The 20,979-nt window shown below is 38.8% G+C and overlaps 3 protein-coding genes across 3 annotated transcripts; all 3 read right to left on the bottom strand.

Moving 5' to 3' along the window:
* Positions 1 to 253: 253 nt before the first annotated feature.
* LOC123749039 (uncharacterized) lies at positions 254 to 822 on the bottom strand. Its single transcript, XM_045731148.2, has 2 exons — positions 811 to 822; positions 254 to 634 (listed from the first exon to the last, which is right to left on the bottom strand). Exons 1-2 carry the CDS (start codon positions 820 to 822, stop codon positions 254 to 256), a joined length of 393 nt encoding a protein of 130 aa, XP_045587104.1.
* Positions 823 to 12,741: 11,919 nt separating this feature from the next.
* LOC138352677 (uncharacterized) lies at positions 12,742 to 13,308 on the bottom strand. Its single transcript, XM_069305253.1, has 2 exons — positions 13,297 to 13,308; positions 12,742 to 13,122 (listed from the first exon to the last, which is right to left on the bottom strand). The coding sequence occupies exons 1-2, from the start codon at positions 13,306 to 13,308 to the stop codon at positions 12,742 to 12,744; spliced, it is 393 nt and encodes a 130-aa protein (XP_069161354.1).
* Positions 13,309 to 19,176: 5,868 nt separating this feature from the next.
* LOC138352676 (uncharacterized) lies at positions 19,177 to 19,745 on the bottom strand. The gene is made up of 2 exons (XM_069305252.1): positions 19,734 to 19,745; positions 19,177 to 19,557 (listed from the first exon to the last, which is right to left on the bottom strand). The coding sequence occupies exons 1-2, from the start codon at positions 19,743 to 19,745 to the stop codon at positions 19,177 to 19,179; spliced, it is 393 nt and encodes a 130-aa protein (XP_069161353.1).
* Between the last annotated feature and the right edge of the window lie 1,234 nt (positions 19,746 to 20,979).

The raw sequence follows: 20,979 nt of genomic DNA, 5'->3' as shown, positions 1-20,979 counted from the left end.
ATATAGATTTATTTCTTTGCTGTACAACAGAACACTCAACAAAATAACATTAAACTTGTTGAATAATTTAATGCATATTTCAGCTCATTAATGTCATAATGATAGTAATCCTGGCGATGAGTGTGATCTTTGCAATTGTTTGTCATGTAGGCCTCGTAGTCTGAAAATTATTGTTGAGATGGTTTACCATATAGTTTGATTTCCCATAGACATAAATGTAAGTAGAGATGGTGTCATTTAGGTCAGCAGAAATCTAGTAATAGTGTTGACTATAATAGTTTAGTGGCCGGTAACCATAATTAGAGAAGACTGAGTAGGATGGTTCAGGATCTGCAGACCTCTTGTAGAAATGGCGGCGATAACCATGACGGGGAGCGTAGTAGAGAGGATACGATGGTTCAGGCTCTGGTTCGGCAGACCTCTTGTAGTAATGACGATCATAACCATGTCGAAGGCCGGAGGAATAAATTGGGTACGATGGTTCAGGCTCTGGCTCGGCAGACCTCTTTCCATTGTGGTAACGGTGACTGTATGCTGGGTAAGCACTACCGTAATTGCTCGTCACGTAACTGGGCTCTGCATCTCGCTTCTCAATCTCAGAAGCGCAAGCGGCAGCCGCCAGGATCACAAGCACCTAAATATGAAAAATCACACGTACAGTCATATAATATTTAGCAGTAAAGTACTATATTTTCATTCGCGTAAATGAAATATTCTTCGAAAAGGCTACTACTTTCCTTGATATTTTATGTAATACATTACATTAAATATTAACCAATATCAGAGAGTCCGATTGTTAGTGCAACTTACCAAGAGCTTCATGGCTGAAAGTTGGTTAGCTGTGGCCACAGCTGAGCGAGTGTGTCTTGCAGCAGTGATGCCGGGCTTTTATACCGGAGAGTCTTGAGTCCTTGAATCGTATCTCAATGTTATAGTGACGTTCCACTGAGAAAGCTGTAATTAATATGTTTCTTATCTCTTTATTTTATTATTTTTTTTCCATATATAATCAATTACATATTATATTATAAGATTTTCCTTTAGGTTAACAAATATAAAACCCTAGTTAAATGTTAAATATTAAATATTTAATATGTTTTACTTTTCGTTAAGACAATGCACTGTTTACGATTCCTTGTTAATCTTAGCAAGTACTGCATACTTGGTATATACAGGGATAGTTTACCTTGGTAAATATTTCCATACTGAAATATGATTAGTGGTTGGCAAGTAATCTCATGTTGTAGCTTTAGTACTTCCCTCGGTTTAAAAGTCTTAAACCTAACTTTATTCCAACATGTGCTAGACTTTTCAAGTAATGTAGTGTTAGGCAAATGTAAATTTGCGCCAGATATTCGTCTTTTTTAAGAATGACGTATATTGGCGACTTGTCACCTCTCCTGACAACTATCTCCTTGTTGCAGGCGATGAGTCACAATAACGTGGCTGAAGTATGATGACCAGACCACACACTAGAAATTGCAATGTACCCAACATGAACTTGAGTCCTGGCTTTGTTGCTGTGGACTCTTCCCTTTCACAGTATATACTCAAATGCTCTAATCTTTCTAACAAACGTGACTTAACATAAGCTTTCCCCCTTCCATTTCTTTCTTTCTCTTTCCCTTTCTTTCTCTCTTCTCCCTTTTTCTGTTCATTGTCTTCTACGCTCCCTTGCTATCCTCTTCTTATTCCTATTACCATCTCCTTCGGTGGTTATAATAGGAGCTGCCTCGTATGGGCCAATAGGCCTGCTGCAGTTCTCATTACTACTATCCCCTACACCTGACTTTCCTCCTCAGCTCTCTCTTGCCTATTTAATTCCTGTCCCTACCTGTCCTCATCACAATCGACTTGAGAATGGTCCAGGACGGACCGAAACGTCGTCGTCTCTTCAATTTCTAGTGTGTGGTCTGGTCATCATACTTCAGCCACGTTATTGTGACTCATCGCCTGCATATGGATACCACACGTACGCGTCTTACTCTGTTTAATTTCTTTGATGCTCTACCTTCCTTCAAACGGCCTTTTCGCGCCTTTGAATCTTCCCTTCTTGCAGCCAAGCGTCGAAAGAACCAGCTCAGGTTTCTTAAAGACTGTCTTGCTGAGCAAGTTCTCCCCCATTCTTTATCTCACTTTCTCCAGTTCAACACTTCGGGATCTCCTTTCCCTGAACATGCCCGCCTTCTTCTTCAAGAACTTATTCATGCCACCTCCTTGCAAGTTGACGAGGCTTTTCTTGCTGTTCGTCAACAGCAACGCTTTCTGTCCTCTTCTCTTCCCAGTGATCTATGCAATATAATTTTTCCAATTGCATTTGACACTGCTCACGTCTCCTCTTCCCACCACTCCTCCACACTACACAACAAACTTCAACGCCTGATCTCCAACAGTCCTTGGGCCAAATACTCTCTCTCTGACTGTGTTACCAACCTTTCGTCCTACTCTCTTTCTAAGCACCAGCAAGAACTTCTTGGTCTTGGTCTGTCTTTTGCTACTTCCCCTGGCCCACGCTGTGGCATTGATCTCATTAGTTCCTTTGACAGGTTTGTCAATTCTAACTCTAGTACTCTTTCGGACCTGTCTGCCTTTAGAGGGGCCCTTATCCCCGTTCTTGACAGCTTGTTTTCTAAAAATAACCACCTTCCTCGTCGCTTCCAGCTTGCCCTTGCCTCCCTGAAATCTAACAACTCTGTTCTTATCCTTCCTTCAGACAAAAGCAATTCGGTGGTTGTCCTTGACCGTGAGGACTACCTCCGAAAAGCAGATGTCTTGCTCTCTGACTCTCACACTTATGCTCCTCTGACTTCTAACCCTTTGGATCGCCTCAAAACTTCCTTTAACCGCAAACTAAGACAGCTCTCTAGTCTTTGTCCTCCTGACTTTGATCTCATTAAACGTTTCCGTGTCATCTGCCCTTCTCTTCCTTATTTCTATGGTCTTCCTAAGACTCATAAACCTGGTGTTCCTCTTCGTCCTATCATTTCTTCACGGGGCTCTATCAGCTATCCTCTTGCCTCCTGGCTCGCTAAAACCCTGACACCTTACCTTGGCACTTTTTTCCCTGCCCACCTTCGTCACTCTCAGGACTTCATAGAAAGACTGCGCCTGCAACCCTCTTGTAAAATGCTTAGTCTTGATGTCGACTCTCTGTTCACTAATGTTCCGCTCGATGACGTTCTCTCTTTCCTCAGACAGAAGGCGTCAGAGGGTCTCCTTCCTCTCCCACTTCCCACTGACGTTTTCCTCGATCTCATTAGACTCTGTGTTGAATCTAACTCTTTCTCTTTCAACGGTAAATATTACACTCAAACTTTCGGTGTCGCTATGGGTTCCCCTCTCTCCCCTGTTCTTGCTAATTTCTACATGGAATACTTCGAAACTGTTCTTCTTCCTTCTATTGATACTCGTCCCTCTCTCTGGCTTCGCTATGTTGATGACATTTTTGCTTTATGGCCTCATGACCTTAATCTTTTCCAGCCTTTCCTCGCCTCTCTTAACAATCTGGCTCCTTCTATCCATTTCAAAGTTGAGTGGGAATCTAATTCCCTCCTTCCTTTTCTTGATGTTCATGTTCACAGCTCTGTGTCTGGGTTCTCTTTCTCTGTCTACCGTAAACCCATGCATAGTGGCATGTACATTCACTTCTTTTCCTACCATCCTCCTTCTGTTAAGAAAAGTGTCCTCGTCTCTCTCTTCCTCCGCGCTCTACGCATCAGCGACCCTCAGTTTCTTGATTCTGAAATTGCCTCTATCTACAAATCATTCTCTCGCCTTGGTTATCCTTTGCATTTCATCAACTGTGCCCACTCTCAAGCTAAACGAAATTTCTTTCATCCTAAACCTGCTTCCAACACTAGTAGCACTGTACTATGCCTTCCCTTCATATCTGAACTCAAAACTTTTACCAATACCTTTCGTCCTCTTGACATTAAACTCGCCTTTCGACAAACTAACACACTTCGTAGCAATCTAGTTCACACTGCTCCTCCTGCTTCTAATGCTGCTGGTGTCTACTCTATTTCCTGTTCATCTTGTCCTCTCCAATACTTTGGCGAAACTGGCCGTACACTGAATGACAGACTTAAAGAACACAAGAGAAGTGTTATGTCTGCAGACACTAACAATGCTCTCTTCTGCCATGTGAGGGATTCTAATCATCCCATTGATTGGTCTTCCTCCAAAATAATCTTTCCTGCCTCTACTCTACACAGACGCCGTCTTGTAGAATCGGCTCTTATTAACAATGTACCCAACATGAACTTGAGTCCTGGCTTTGTTGCTGTGGACTCTTCCCTTTCACAGTATATACTCAAATGCTCTAATCTTTCTAACAAACGTGACTTAACATAAGCTTTCCCCCTTCCATTTCTTTCTTTCTCTTTCCCTTTCTTTCTCTCTTCTCCCTTTTTCTGTTCATTGTCTTCTACGCTTCCTTGCTATCCTCTTCTTATTCCTATTACCATCTCCTTCGGTGGTTATAATAGGAGCTGCCTCGTATGGGCCAATAGGCCTGCTGCAGTTCTCATTACTACTATCCCCTACACCTGACTTTCCTCCTCAGCTCTCTCTTGCCTATTTAATTCCTGTCCCTACCTGTCCTCATCACAATCGACTTGAGAATGGTCCAGGACGGACCGAAACGTCGTCGTCTCTTCAATTTCTAGTGTGTGGTCTGGTCATCATTATCTCCTTGTTCTCACGAAGGCTTTTAGCTGCCGCTTTGAGCTCGGGGGACAGTATGGTGCTTCTGTAGTTGCCTCGATTCTTTCCTCCTTCCGCAATAAGTTCTGCTTGTAAGGTATCTTTGGTAGTGACCTTCTTTTGTGTCTCGAGGTCGAATATGTCGTCCAACAGAATTTCCAACTCCACTTTCCGGGCCATCTCACTCGGTCTGGACATAACTTGACAGTTTATACCAAGATTTAGGAGAGTGACTTGGTCATCAGTGAGGTTAATTCCTGCAAGGTTCATGAAGCCATCTCTTGGTCGTGGAATTGCCATAGGTCCTCCATATAACGTTGTTAGTTTCTTGATGATCCTTGTTTCAGTGCTGAGGTGATGTCGGTGTGTGAGGTAGTCGAGATGTTGTTCAATGCGGGTACGGAGAGTTTCGTCGATGTTGCTATTTCTCCATTCGTTTGTAGCATGAAGTAGTTGCGTTTTGTTGTCTTTGATTTCATTTTCTGCCTTGTATATCTGATCACGAATCAGATCCTGGCGATATTTTACCGTGAAGGCTTGATTCCTTGCTGCTGGGTCGTGCGTTTTAATATTAGTATATTTTGGTAGCAGTCTTTCCTGTAGACATACATTATTAAATATGACCGAAAAAGTAAGATTAATAATTCTAACACGAATTTTCTCGATCTTTCGTACGGTTCTTTTCACTGTTGGTGGTAATTCACAAATAAATTCTCCAAAATTTATTTTTATTTCTAGTCTGACGCGACACTTGAGCGCGTTTCATAAAACTTACTACATTTTCAAAGACTTTAGTTTACACATACACAACTGAATAGAACTTACACAACTTCGATTTCTTTATATCTACATTTGAGTGAGGTGGATGGGGTGAGGTGGTATTAATAGGGTATTAAATTCCTAAACACAAGACAGAACACGAAACAGTCTTTGAAAATGTAATAAGTTTTACGAAACGCGCTCAAGTGTCGCGTCAGACTAGAAATAAAAATGAATTTTGGAGAATTGATTTTTTAATTACCACCAACAGTGAAATGAAATGTACGAAAGATGGAGAAAATTCGTGTTAGAATTATTAATCTTACTTTTTCGGTCATATTTAATAATATATATATATTTAAATATATATATATATATATATATATATATATATATATATATATATATATATATATATATATATGTCGTACCTAGTAGCCAGAACGCACTTCTCAGCCTACTATGCAAGGCCCGATTTGCCTAATAAACCAAGTTTTCATGAATTAATTGTTTTTCGACGACCTAACCTACCTAACCTAACCTAACCTAACTTTTTCGGCTACATAACCTAACCTAACCTATAAAGATAGGTTAGGTTAGGTTAGGTAGGGTTGGTTAGGTTCGGTCATATATCTACGTTAATTTTAACTAAAATAAAAAAAAATTGACCTCATATATAATGAAATGGGTAGCTTTATCATTTCATAAGAAAAAAATTAGAAAAAATATGTTAATTCAAGAAAACTTGGCTTATTAGGCAAATCGGGCCTTGCATAGTAGGCCAAAAAGTGAGTTCTGGCTCATAGGTACGACATATATATATATATATATATATATATATATATATATATATATATATATATATATATATATATATATATATATATATATATATATATATATATATATATATATATATATATATATATATATATATATATTTTGGTAGCAGTTTTTCCTGTAGACATATATTATTAAATATGACCGAAAAAGTAAGATTAATAATTCTAACACGAATTTTCTCAATCTTTCGTACATTACGCTTCACTGTTGGAGGTATATCAAAAATCACTTCTCCAAAATTCATTTTTATTTCTAGTCTGACGCGACACGGGCGCGTTTCGTAAAACTTATTATATTTTCAAAGACTTCACAAATGCACAACTGATTAGAACTTGCGTTTCTCTGATTTTATATCTACATTTGAGTGAGGTGGGAGGGGTGATGTGGCATTAACACAAGACAGAACAAGAGGGGATATTAATAGGGTATTAAAAGTATCAACACAAGACAGAACAGAAACAATGGGTATTGAATAGAAGTGTTTGTAGAAAGCCTATTGGTCCATATTTCTTGATGCTTCTATATTGGAGCGGAGTCTTGAGGTGGGTAGAATATAGTTGTGCAATAATTGGCTGTTGATTGCTGGTGTTGACTTCTTGATGTGTAGTGCCTCGCAAACGTCAAGCCGCCTGCTATCGCTGTATCTATCGATGATTTCTGTGTTGTTTACTAGGATTTCTCTGGCGATGGTTTGGTTATGGGAAGAGATTATATGTTCCTTAATGGAGCCCTGTTGCTTATGCATCGTTAAACGCCTTGAAAGAGATGTTGTTGTCTTGCCTATATACTGGGTTTTTTGGAGCTTACAGTTCCCAAGTGGGCATTTGAAGGCATAGACGACGTTAGTCTCTTTTAAAGCGTTCTGTTTTGTATCTGGAGAGTTTCTCATGAGTAGGCTGGCCGTTTTTCTGGTTTTATAGTAAATCGTCAGTTGTATCCTCTGATTTTTGTCTGTAGGGATAACGTTTCTATTAACAATATCTTTCAGGACCCTTTCCTCCATTTTATGAGCTGTGGAAAAGAAGTTCCTGTAAAATAGTCTAATAGGGGGTATAGGTGTTGTGTTAGTTGTCTCTTCAGAGGTTGCATGGCTTTTCACTTTCCTTCTTATGATGTCTTCGATGAAACCATTGGAGAAGCCGTTATTGACTAGGACCTGCCTTACCCTACAGAGTTCTTCGTCGACTTGCTTCCATTCTGAGCTGTGGCTAAGAGCACGGTCGACGTATGCGTTAACAACACTCCTCTTGTACCTGTCAGGGCAGTCGCTGTTGGCATTTAGGCACATTCCTATGTTTGTTTCCTTAGTGTAGACTGCAGTGTGGAAACCTCCGCCCTTTTCCATGACTGTTACATCTAGAAAAGGCAGCTTCCCATCCTTTTCCGTCTCGTAAGTGAAACGCAGCACGGAACTCTGCTCAAATGCCTCCTTCAGCTCCTGCAGATGTCTGACATCATGTATCTGTGTAAAAATGTCGTCAACATACCTGCAGTATATGGCCGGTTTCAAGTTCATGTCGACTAAGACTTTTTGCTCGATGGTACCCATGTAGAAGTTTGCAAACAGGACACCTAGGGGAGAACCCATGGCGACCCCATCTACTTGCTTATACATGTGCCCATCCGGGCTCAAGAAGGGTGCCTCTTTAGTACAAGCTTGGAGTAGTTTCCTCAGAATACTTTCTGGCATGTCAAGAGGAGTACAGGCTGGATCACGATACACTCTGTCGGCTATCATTCCGATTGTCTCGTCCACAGGTACGTTGGTAAACAGCGATTCTACGTCCAACGAGGCTCTTATCCCTGTGGCCCGTGTGCCCCGCAGTAAGTCCACAAATTCCTTTGGAGACTTCAGGCTGAAGGCGCAAGGAACATAAGGAGTAAGCAGGCCGTTGAGTCGCTTCGCCAGTCTGTACGTGGGTGTGGGTATCTGGCTAATGATTGGCCGAAGTGGGTTTCCAGGCTTGTGCGTCTTGACATTTCCATACGCATATCCAGGTTTATATTCCCCAATGATCTTTGGCAGGTGGAGTCCGGATTTCTTGGCGTTCACAGTTTCGATCAGTTTGTTGACCTTTGCTTTTAATTCGGCTGTAGTGTCCTTCGTTACCCTTTGGAACTTAGTTTGGTCAGAGAGTATGATGTTCATTTTCGCCAGATATTCGTCTTTTTTAAGAATGACATATATTGGCGACTTGTCACCTCTCCTGACCACTATCTCCTTGTTCTCACGAAGGCTTTTAGCTGCCGCTTTAAGCTCGGGGGACAGTATGGTGCTTCTGTAGTTGCCTCGATTTTTTCCTCCTTCTGCAATAAGTTCTGCTTGTAAGGTATCTTTGGTAGTGACCTTCTTTTGTGTCTCGAGGTCGAATATGTCGTCCAACAGAATTTCCAACTCTACTTTCCGGGCCATTTCACTCGGTCTGGACATAACATGACAGTTTATGCCCAGATTTAGGAGAGTGACTTGGTCCTCAGTGAGGTTAATTCCTGCAAGGTTCAGGAAGCCATCTCTTGGTCGTGGAATTGCCATAGGTCCTCCATATAATGTTGTTAGTTTCTTGATAATCCTTGTTTCAGTGCTGAGGTGATGTTGGTCTGTGAGGATGTCGAGGTGTTGTTCAATGCGGGTACGGATACTATGGTCGTAAAACCAGCTCATAAAACGGAGGAAAGGGTCCTGAAAGATATTGTTAATAGAAACGTTATCCCTACAGACAAAAATCAGAGGATACAACTGACGATTTACTATAAAACCAGAAAAACGGCCAGCCTACTCATGAGAAACTCTCCAGACACAAAACAGAACGCTTTAAAAGAGACTAACGTCGTCTATGCCTTCAAATGCCCACTTGGGGACTGTAAGCTCCAAAAAACCCAGTATATAGGCAAGACAACAACATCTCTTTCTAGGCGTTTAACGATGCATAAGCAACAGGGCTCCATTAAGGAACATATAATCTCTTCCCATAACCAAACCATCGCCAGAGAAATCCTAGTAAACAACACAGAAATCATCGATAGATACAGCGATAGCAGGCGGCTTGACGTTTGCGAGGCACTACACATCAAGAAGTCAACACCAGCAATCAACAGCCAATTATTGCACAACTATATTCTACCCACCTCAAGACTCCGCTCCAATATAGAAGCATCAAGAAATATGGACCAATAGGCTTTCTACAAACACTTCTATTCAATACCCATTGTTTCTGTTCTGTCTTGTGTTGATACTTTTAATACCCTATTAATATCCCCTCTTGTTCTGTCTTGTGTTAATGCCACATCACCCCTCCCACCTCACTCAAATGTAGATATAAAATCAGAGATACGTAAGTTGTGTATTTGTGAAGTCTTTGAAAATGTAATAAGTTTTACCAAACGCGCCCGTGTCGCGTCAGACTAGAAATAAAAATGAATTTTGGAGAAGTGATTTTTGATTTACCTCCAACAGTGAAGCGTAATGTACGAAAGATTGAGAAAATTCGTGTTAGAATTATTAATCTTACTTTTTCGGTCATATTTAATAATATATGTCTACAGGAAAGACTGCTACCAAAATATACTAATACAAATATATATATATATATATATATATATATATATATATATATATATATATATATATATATATATATATATATATATATATATTAAATATTTATATATACATTTATATATAAAATATATATATATATATATATATATATATATATATATATATATATATATATATATATATATATATATATATATATATACAATAATATTAAACATTCTGTTTGACAAATTAACTGCGGCACGAAGCCATCAGAGCTAAATTTATCTCAAAGGCGTCAGTGAAATCTTCCGTGTTGAGGCGTGATGGTCACACTTGATACAAACTCCTGAATTTCCTACAATTCTTGAAACATAGTTTTTATTGTTATTCTCATGCGTATCCTGACAAATTCTGAGTAACTATACTTAATGTGTTATAAAACTCCCTTTAACACTCATATGAACAGTTATTTACTATTCAATACTTATTATGTTCTTTTAATCTATTATCCACATTTTTCCTCTCTTTAATTTATACGCTATATACTGCATCTTGACGTTATCTTGAGCTGATTTCGGGGCTCAGTGTCCCGAGGCATGGTCCCGGACCATGCCTCCTTTTTGTTGTCATTGTGGCAGCATGTTTACTCACAGCATGAGTGGCGCTAAGCACTGTTCCTGATATACGTAAATGAACTTCAAGAGGGAAAAGATTCATTCCTTTCATTATTTGCTGATGATGCAAAAATTTTAAAGAGGAAAAGGACGGCGGAAGATAATATGAGGCTCCAAGATGACCTAGACAGATTGAATGAATGGTCTAACAAATGTCTACTAAAGTTCCACCTCGAGTAAATGCAAGGTCATGAAACTATACAGTGGAAACAGGAGGTCAGACACAGGATACTGAATGAGAGATAAAGTCATTCATTAAACGGACAAAAAGAAAGATCTAGAAGTTGATGTTACACCAAACCTAGTCTCCTCAAGCCCACATCAAGAGAATAACATCTGCGACGTATGCGAGACTATCTAACATCAGAACTGCCTTCAGAAACCTGTGTAAGGAATCATTCAGAACTCTCTATACCCTATATGTATGACCAATCCTTGAGTATGGGGCCCCAGCATGGAGTCTGTACCTTGTCAAGCAGAAGACGGAGCTGGAAAAAGTTCTGAGATATGCCACTAGGCTAGTCCCAGAACTAAGAGGCATAAGTTACGAGGAAAAGCTGCGCGAAATGAACCTCATGACACTGGAAGACAGAAGAGTAAGGGGAGACAAGATCACTTCATACAAAATTCTCAAAGGAATTGACAGGGTTTTCTTGAGTTGATTTCGGGGCTTTAGTGTCCCCGCGGTCTGGTCCTCAAACAGGCCGCCACCTCCAGGAAGCAGCCCGTGACAGCTGACTAACTCCCAGGTACCTATTTACTGCTATGTAACAGGGGCATAGGGTGAAAGAAACTCTGCCCGTCGTTTCTCGCCGAAGCCCGGGATCGAACCCGAGGCCACAGGATCACGTGTAAAGCGTGCTGTCCGCTCGGCCAACTGGCTCCATTCGGGTAGATAAAGATAAACTGTTTAACACGGGTGGTACACGAATAAGGGGACACAGGTGGAAACTGAGTACCCAAATGAGCCAGCCACATGGACATTAGAAACAACATTTTCAGTGTCAGGGTAGTTAACAGATGGAATGCATAAGGCAGTGATGTGGTGGAGGTTGACTCCATACAAAGTTTCAAATGTAGATATGAAAGAGCCCAGTAGGCTCAGGAATCTGTACACCAGTTGATTGACAGTTGAGAGTCGGTACCAAAGAGCCAGAGCGTAACCCCCGCAAACACAAATAGGTGAGTACAGTGAACTAGCCCTCGTGGGCTGATATAAATTTTTTCGTCTAAAATTGTCAGTAAATATATTTCATCAACACTCAGAATACTCTACTTATAAACTAATATCACTTTAACCTTGCATTAATGCGAGTCTTAGTAAATATTATCATATATTACCCATATTTGCATCAGAGGAAAGAACCGACAATATTTATAAAATGGATGCTTTGGCTCGGCGAGTCGTGGCCCCTTCCCATCCAACTCTATTCCTTCCAGCTAATGTCTGTATAGAGTATACATAAAAAAAATATATTTTTTTATTTTATTTATATATAAATATTTAATTTTATTTAAATATAAATACATTTAAATATTAAAAATATTTAAATGCTGACATCTCAATCTGAACTTACTGTATTGCATTTGATAGGAAACTGTTATATAGAATTTAGTTTTTGTCAAAATGTTATTAGACATGTAGTGTGTATTTAAAATATACGTCTATACATCGCATGCCTCCTAAAGCAAGCATACAATTTCCACGAAAATCGTTTCATAGGTTCAGTACCAAATCGCAATATATACAAGTATTTTCTCTATAAAATTAATTAATTACATACATCTTTTTTCATCAATATTATTGACGGACGTTAATATATTCTTCCAGATATATTAACCATATCAACATTAAACATCTTAACCATGTCAAGCAACCGGAAACACATTGAATCGTTTTCATCGTTATGATACCACTATGATATTAATAATGCAAATGATAATTAATAATAAACTTAACAATTATTATATAGATTTATTTCTTTGCTGTACAACAGAACACTCAACAAAATAACATTAAACTTGTTGAATAATTTAATGCATATTTCAGCTCATTGATGTCATAATGATAGTAATCCTGGCGATGAGTGTCATCTTTGCAATTGTTTGTCATGTAGGCCTCGTAGTCTGAAAATTATTGTTGAGATGGTTTACCATATAGCTTGATTTCCCATAGACCTAAATGTAAGTAGAGATGGTGTCATTTAGGTCAGCAGAAATCTAGTAATAGTGTTGACTATAATAGTTTAGTGGCCGGTAACCATAATTAGAGAAGACTGAGTAGGATGGTTCAGGATCTGCAGACCTCTTGTAGAAATGTCGGCGATAACCATGAGGGGGAGCGTAGTAGAGAGGATACGATGGTTCAGGCTCTGGTTCGGCAGACCTCTTGTAGTAATGACGATCATAACCATGTCGAAGGCCGGAGGAATAAATTGGGTATGATGGTTCAGGCTCTGGCTCGGCAGACCTCTTTCCATTGTGGTAACGGTGACTGTATGCTGGGTAAGCACTACCGTAATTGCTCGTCACGTAACTGGGCTCTGCATCTCGCTTCTCAATCTCAGAAGCGCAAGCGGCAGCCGCCAGGATCACAAACACCTAAATATGAAAAATCACACGTACAGTCATATAATATTTAGCAGTAAAGTACTATATTTTCATTCGCGTAAATGAAATATTCTTCGAAAAGACTACTACTTTCCTTGATATTTTATGTAATACATTACATTAAATTTTAACCAATATCAGAGTCCGATTGTTAATGCAACTTACCAAGAGCTTCATGGCTGAAAGTTGGTTAGCTGTGGCCACAGCTGATCGAGTGTGTCTTGCAGCAGTGATGCCGGGCTTTTATACCGGAGAGTCTTGAGTCCTTGAATCGTATCTCAATGTTATAGTGACGTTCCACTGAGAAAGCTGTAATTAATATGTTTCTTATCTCTTTATTTTATTATTTTTTTCCATATATAATCAATTACATATTATATTATAAGATTTTCCTTTAGGTTAACAAATATAAAACCCTAGTTAAATGTTAAATATTAAATATTTAATATGTTTTACTTTTCGTTAAGACAATGCACTGTTTACGATTCCTTGTTAATCTTAGCAAGTACTGCATACTTGGTATATACAGGGATAGTTTACCTTGGTAAATATTTCCATACTGAAATATGATTAGTGGTTGGCAAGTAATCTCATGTTGTAGCTTTAGTACTTCCCTCGGTTTAAAAGTCTTAAACCTAACTTTATTCCAACATGTGCTAGACTTTTCAAGTAATGTAGTGTTAGGCAAATGTAAATTTGCGCCAGATATTCGTCTTTTTTAAGAATGACGTATATTGGCGACTTGTCACCTCTCCTGACAACTATCTCCTTGTTCTCACGAAGGCTTTTAGCTGCCGCTTTGAGCTCGGGGGACAGTATGGTGCTTCTGTAGTTGCCTCGATTCTTTCCTCCTTCCGCAATAAGTTCTGCTTGTAAGGTATCTTTGGTAGTGACCTTCTTTTGTGTCTCGAGGTCGAATATGTCGTCCAACAGAATTTCCAACTCCACTTTCCGGGCCATCTCACTCGGTCTGGACATAACGTGACAGTTTATACCTAGATTTAGGAGAGTGACTTGGTCCTCAGTGAGGTTAATTCCTGCAAGGTTCAGAAAGCTATCTCTTGGTCGTGGAATTGCCATAGGTCCTCCATATATCGTTGTTAGTTTCTTGATGATCCTTGTTTCAGTGCTGAGGTGATGGTGTGTGAGGTAGTCGAGATGTTGTTCAATGCGGGTACGGAGAGTTTCGTCGATGTTGCTATTTCTCCATTCGTTTGTAGCATGAAGTAGTTGCGTTTTGTTGTCTTTGATTTCATTTTCTGCCTTGTATATCTGATCACGAATCAGATCCTGGCGATATTTTATCGTGAAGGCTTCATTCTTTGCTGCTGGGTCGTGCGTTTTAATATTAGTATATTTTGGTAGCAGTCTTTCCTGTAGACATACATTATTAAATATGACCGAAAAAGTAAGATTAATAATTCTAACACGAATTTTCTCGATCTTTCGTACGGTTCTTTTCACTGTTGGTGGTAATTCAAAAATAAATTCTCCAAAATTTATTTTTATTTCTTGTCTGACGCGACACTTGAGCGCGTTTCATAAAACTTACTACATTTTCAAAGAATTTAGTTTACACATACACAACTGAATAGAACTTACACAACTTCGATTTCTTTATATCTACATTTGAGTGAGGTGGATGGGGTGAGGTGGTATTAATAGGGTATTAAATTCCTAAACACAAGACAGAACACGAAACAGTCTTTGAAAATGTAATAAGTTTTACGAAACGCGCTCAAGTGTCGCGTCAGACTAGAAATAAAAATGAATTTTGGAGAATTGATTTTTTAATTACCACCAACAGTGAAATAAAATGTACGAAAGATAGAGAAAATTCGTGTTAGAATTATTAATCTTACTTTTTCGGTCATATTTAATAATATATATATATAAATAAATATATATATATATATATATATATATATATATATATATATATATATATATATATATATATATATATATATATATATATATATATATATATATATATATATATATATTAATAGGGAAGGGAGTACCACCTCTGGCTGGAAGAACGGGGACCCATAACCTCGGAGGAAACCACACATAACGCATTGGAGGGAATGTAGGTCCCCTCCAATACAGTTTCTGTGCTTTTCTCCTACCACCCCCTTCCTTTTTTTTTTGTTCTTTATTGTGTATTTAAAGGTTACAAAACATACAAGACAAATGCCTAAAGGTTATGGATCTCTTGAAGCTCCTTCGCTTCCGGACAGGAACCGAGGACGCAGCAATAATTTCCCCTCTGGATCGCCAAACTGAGACGCTGAAACAAAACACTGGAAGCTCTTGGGTATCTGGTGACGTCAATGAGCTTGGAACCTAATTCCTTGAGAAATCCCAAGGCACTCTTGCCCCAGGGGCCATGCGTCTGAGATGCTATGGGAACAAAGAGGTATTGACCTTCCAGTCTCCTGTACTTGAGTGATTTTGCTGTTTCCCTGTGGTTGGCCGCCCCACCTGCGTGATCAGCTCCGAAGTGTACATAGGTGTCAGCCAAGGTGGATACACATGTGTAGTCCCACACCAACTGTCTACCCTCCTTCCAGGAGTATATGGTGATGCCATCAGGGCGAAGTGCAGGGAAATCCAGGTTTTGGACACCTAGGATGCGAGGTTCTCTCTCCGCTGGGCACCTAGCTGAGACGAGGTTTCTCTTGATGATGTCATTGACCTCGTTGTGTCTTGCATGCCAGCTCTTTGTGCTTCCGCAATGCAACCCATGCAGTCCGTATTGGTCTGATTCCACTCTGTTGCAAATACACTTGTATTCAGTGTGAATTGGGGCACCAAGGGGGAGGGCCACTGCTACACGAAGGGATTCTGGATCTAGGCGTGTGCCCGTTGCTGACATGGGTACTGCCAGGAGGAAGTCTCCTGCATGGTTGGCACGCAATGTCTGACACGGGTTTTCTCCTTGTCTGATGTTGCGACGCTGAGCATGGCATCAGCTACTTTTTCCACTACAGGGTGGTCCCAGCCGGATTGTTTGTGTTGTTTTGTTGGCTCAATAATGGTTGCTGGGGCTGCAAGAACATCCCACTGATATGAACATTCAGTGAAAGCAGGATCGTGTATTCTTGCTGAATCTCTCAGTATCAGTATATATATCAGTATCAATATATATATATATATACAAATATATATATAAATATATATATATATATATATATATATATATATATATATATATATATATATATATATATATATATATATATATATATATATATATATATATATATATACATATATATATATTTATATATATATATATATATATATATATATATATATATATATATATATATATATATATATATATATATATATATATATATATATATATATATATATATATATATATATATATTGCACAATAATATTAAACATTCTGTTTGACAAATTAGCCGCGGCACGAAGCCATCAGAGCTAAATTTATCTCAAAGGCGTCATTGAAATCTTCCGTGTTGAGGCGTGATGGTCACACTTGATACAAACTCCTGAATTTCCTACAATTCTTGAAATAAAGTTTTTATTGTCATTCTCATGCGTATCCTGACAAATTCTGAGTAACTATACTTAATGTGTTATAAAACTCCCTTTAACACTCATATGAACAGTTATTTATTATTCAATACTTATTATGTTCTTTTATTCTATTATCCACATTTTTCCTCTCTTTAATTTATACGCTATATACGGCATCTTGAGGTTATCTTGAGTTAATTTCGGGGCTTAGTGTCCCGAGGCATGGTCCCTTACCATGCCTCCTTTTTGTTGTCATTGTGGCAGCATGTTTACTCACAGCATGAGTGGTGCTAGGCACTGTTCCTGATATATGTAAATGAACTTCAAGAGGGAAAAGATTTATTCCTTTCATTGTTTGCTGATGATGCAAAAATTTTGAAGAGGAAAAAGACGGCGGAAGATAATATGAGGCTCCAAGATGACCTAGACAGATTGAATGAATGCTGTAACAAATGTCTACTAAAGTTCCACCTCGAGTAAATGCAAGGTCATCAAACTATACAGTGGAAACAGGAGGTCAGACACAGGATACTGAATGAGAGATAAAGTCGTTCATGACACGGACAAAGAGAAAGATCTAGAAGTTGATGTTACACCATAGTCTCCTGAAGCCCACATCAAGAGAATAACATCTGCGACGTATGCGAGACTATCTAACATCAGAACGGCCTTCAGAAACCTGTGTAAGGAATCATTCAGAACTCTCTATACCCTACATGTATGACCAATCCTGGAGTATGCGTCCCCAGCATGGAAGTCTGTACCTTGTCAAGCAGAAGACGAAGCTGGAAAAAGTTCTGAGATATGCCACTAGGCTAGTCCCAGAACTAAGAGGCATAAGTTACGAGGAAAAGCTGCGTAAAATGAACCTCACGACACTGGAAGACAGAAGAGTAAGGGGGAGACAAGATCACTTCATACAAAATTCTCAAAGGAATTGACAGGGTTATCTTGAGTTGCTTTCGGGGCTTTAGTGTCCCCGCGATCTGGTCCTCAACCAGGCCGCCACCCCCAGGAAGCAGCCCGTGACAGCTGACTAACTCCCAGGTACCTATTTACTGCTATGTAACAGGGGCATAGGGTGAAAGAAACTCTGCCCATCGTTTCTCGCCGTAGCCCGGGATCGAACCCGGGGTCACAGGTTCACGTGTAAAGCGTTCTGTCCGCTCGGCCAACTGGCTCCATTCGGGTACATAAAGATAAACTGTTTAACATGGGTTGTACACGAACAAGGGGACACAGGTGGAAACTGAGTACCCAAATGAGCCAGCCACAGGGACATTAGAAACAACATTTTCAGTGTCAGGTTAGTTAACAGAAGGAATGCATTAGGCAGTGATGTGGTGGAGGTTGACTCCATACAAAGTTTCAAATGTAGATATGAAAGAGCCCAGTAGGCTCAGAAATCTGTACACCAGTTGATTGACAGTTGAGAGGCGGTACCAAAGAGCCAGAGCGTAACCCCCGCAAACAGAAATAGTTGAGTACAGTGAACTAGCCCTCGTGGGCTGATATAAATTTTTCGTCTAAAATTGTCAGTAAATATATTTCATCAACACTCAGAATACTCTACTTATAAACTAATATCACTTTAACCTTGCATTAATGCGAGTCTTAGTAAATATTATCATATATTACCCATATTTGCATCAGAGGAAAGAACCGACAATATTTATAAAACTCTATCCAACTCTATTCCATCTAGCTAACGTCTGTATAGAGTATACATAAAAAATATATTTTTTGTTATTTTATTTAAATATAAATATTTAATTTTATTTAAATATAAATACATTTAAATATTAAAAAATATTTAAATGCTGACATCTCAATCTGAACTTACTGTATTGTATTTGATAGGAAACTGTTATATAGAATTTAGTTTTTGTCAAAATGTTATTAGACATGTAGTGTGTATTTAAAATATACGTCTATGCATCGCATGCCTCCTAAAGCAAGCATACAATTTCCACGGAAATCGTTTCATAGGTTCAGTACCAAATCGCAATATAAACAAGTATTTTCTCTATAAATTTAATTAATTACATACATCTTTTTTTCATCAATATTATTGACGGAAGTTAATATATTCTTTCAGATATATTAACCATATCAACATTAAACATCTTAACCATGTCAAGCAACCGGAAACACATTGAATCGTTTTCATCGTTATGATACCACTATGATATTAATGATGCAAATGATAATTAATAATAAACTTAACAATTATTATATAGATTTATTTCTTTGCTGTACAACAGAACACTCAACAAAATAACATTAAACTTGTTGAATAATTTAATGCATATTTCAGCTCATTGATGTCATAATGATAGTAATCCTGGCGATGAGTGTGATCTTTGCAATTGTTTGTCATGTAGGCCTCGTAGTCTGAAAATTATTGTTGAGATGGTTTACCATATAGTTTGATTCCCCATAGACCTAAATGTAAGTAGAGATGGTGTCATTTAGGTCAGCAGAAATCTAGTAGTAGTGGTGACTATCATGGTTTAGTGGCCGGTAACCATAATTAGAGAAGACTGAGTAGGATGGTTCAGGATCTGCAGACCTCTTGTAGAAATGGCGGCGATAACCATGACGGGGAGCGTAATAGAGAGGATACGATGGTTCAGGCTCTGGTTCGGCAGACCTCTTGTAGTAATGACGATCATAACCATGTCGAAGGCCGGAGGAATAAATTGGGAATGATGGTTCAGGCTCTGGCTCGGCAGACCTCTTTCCATTGTGGTAACGGTGACTGTATGCTGGGTAAGCACTACCGTAATTGCTCGTCACGTAACTGGGCTCTGCATCTCGCTTCTCAATCTCAGAAGCGCAAGCGGCAGCCGCCAGGATCACAAGCACCTAAATATGAAAAATCACACGTACAGTCATATAATATTTAGCAGTAAAGTACTATATTTTCATTCTCGTAAATGAAATATTCTTCGAAAAGACTACTACTTTCCTTGATATTTTATGTAATACATTACATTAAATATTAACCAATATCAGAGAGTCCGATTGTTAGTGCAACTTACCAAGAGCTTCATGGCTGAAAGTTGGTTAGCTGTGGCCACAGCTGAGCGAGTGTGTCTTGCAGCAGTGATGCCGGGCTTTTATACCGGAGAGTCTTGAGTCCTTGAATCGTATCTCAATGTTATAGTGACGTTCCACTGAGAAAGCTGTAATTAATATGTTTCTTATCTCTTTATTTTATTATTTTTTTTCCATATATAATCAATTACATATTATATTATAAGATTTTCCTTTAGGTTAACAAATATAAAACCCTAGTTAAATGTTTAATATTTAATATGTTTTACTTTTCGTTAAGGCAATGCACTGTTTACGATTCCTTGTTAATCTTAGCAAGTACTGCATAATTGGTATATACAGGGATAGTTTACCTTGGTAAATATTTCCATACTGAAATATGATTAGTGGTTGGCAAGTAATCTTATGTTGTAGCTTTAGTACTTCCCTCGGTTTAAAAGTCTTAAACCTAACTTTATTCCAACATGTGCTACACTTTTCAAGTAATATAGTGTTAGGCAAATGTAAGTATTTTGACCAGACCACACACTAGAAATTGAAGGGACGACGACGTTTCGTACATTTCGTTAAATTTCTTTCATCCTAAACCTGCTTCCAACACTAGTAGCACTGTACTATGCCTTCCCTTCATATCTTAACTCAAAACTTTTACCAATACCTTTCGTCCTCTTGACATTAAACTCGCCTTTCGACAAACTAACACACTTTGTAGCAATCTAGTTCACACTGCTCCTCCTGCTTCTAATGCTGCTGGTGTCTACTCTATTTCCTGTTCATCTTGTCCTCTCCAATACTTTGGCGAAACTGGCTGTACACTGAATGACAGACTTAAAGAACACAAGAGAAGTGTTAAGTCTGCAGACACTAACAATGCTCTCTTCTGCCATGTGAGGGATTCTAATCATCCCATTGATTGGTCTTCCTCCAAAATAATCTTCCCTGCCTCTACTCTACACAGACGCCGTCTTGTAGAATCGGCTCTTATAAACAATGTACCCAACATGAACTTGAGTCCTGGCTTTGTTGCTGTGGACTCTTCCCTTTCACAGTATATACTCAAATGCACTAATCTTTCTAACAAACGTGACTTAACATAAGCTTTCCCCCTTCCATTTCTTTCTTTCTCTTTCCTTTTCTTTCTCTCTTCTCCCTTTTTCTGTTCATTGTCTTCTCTTACGCTCCCTTGCTATCCTCTTCTTATTCCTATTACTATCTCCTTCGGTGGTTATA

Source organism: Procambarus clarkii, chromosome 54 (genome assembly GCF_040958095.1).
Source record: "Procambarus clarkii isolate CNS0578487 chromosome 54, FALCON_Pclarkii_2.0, whole genome shotgun sequence".
Classification (NCBI taxonomy): Eukaryota; Metazoa; Arthropoda; class Malacostraca; order Decapoda; family Cambaridae; genus Procambarus; species Procambarus clarkii.
Note: the sequence above shows the minus strand (reverse complement) of the source record. Positions and strands in the feature narration are given on the sequence as shown.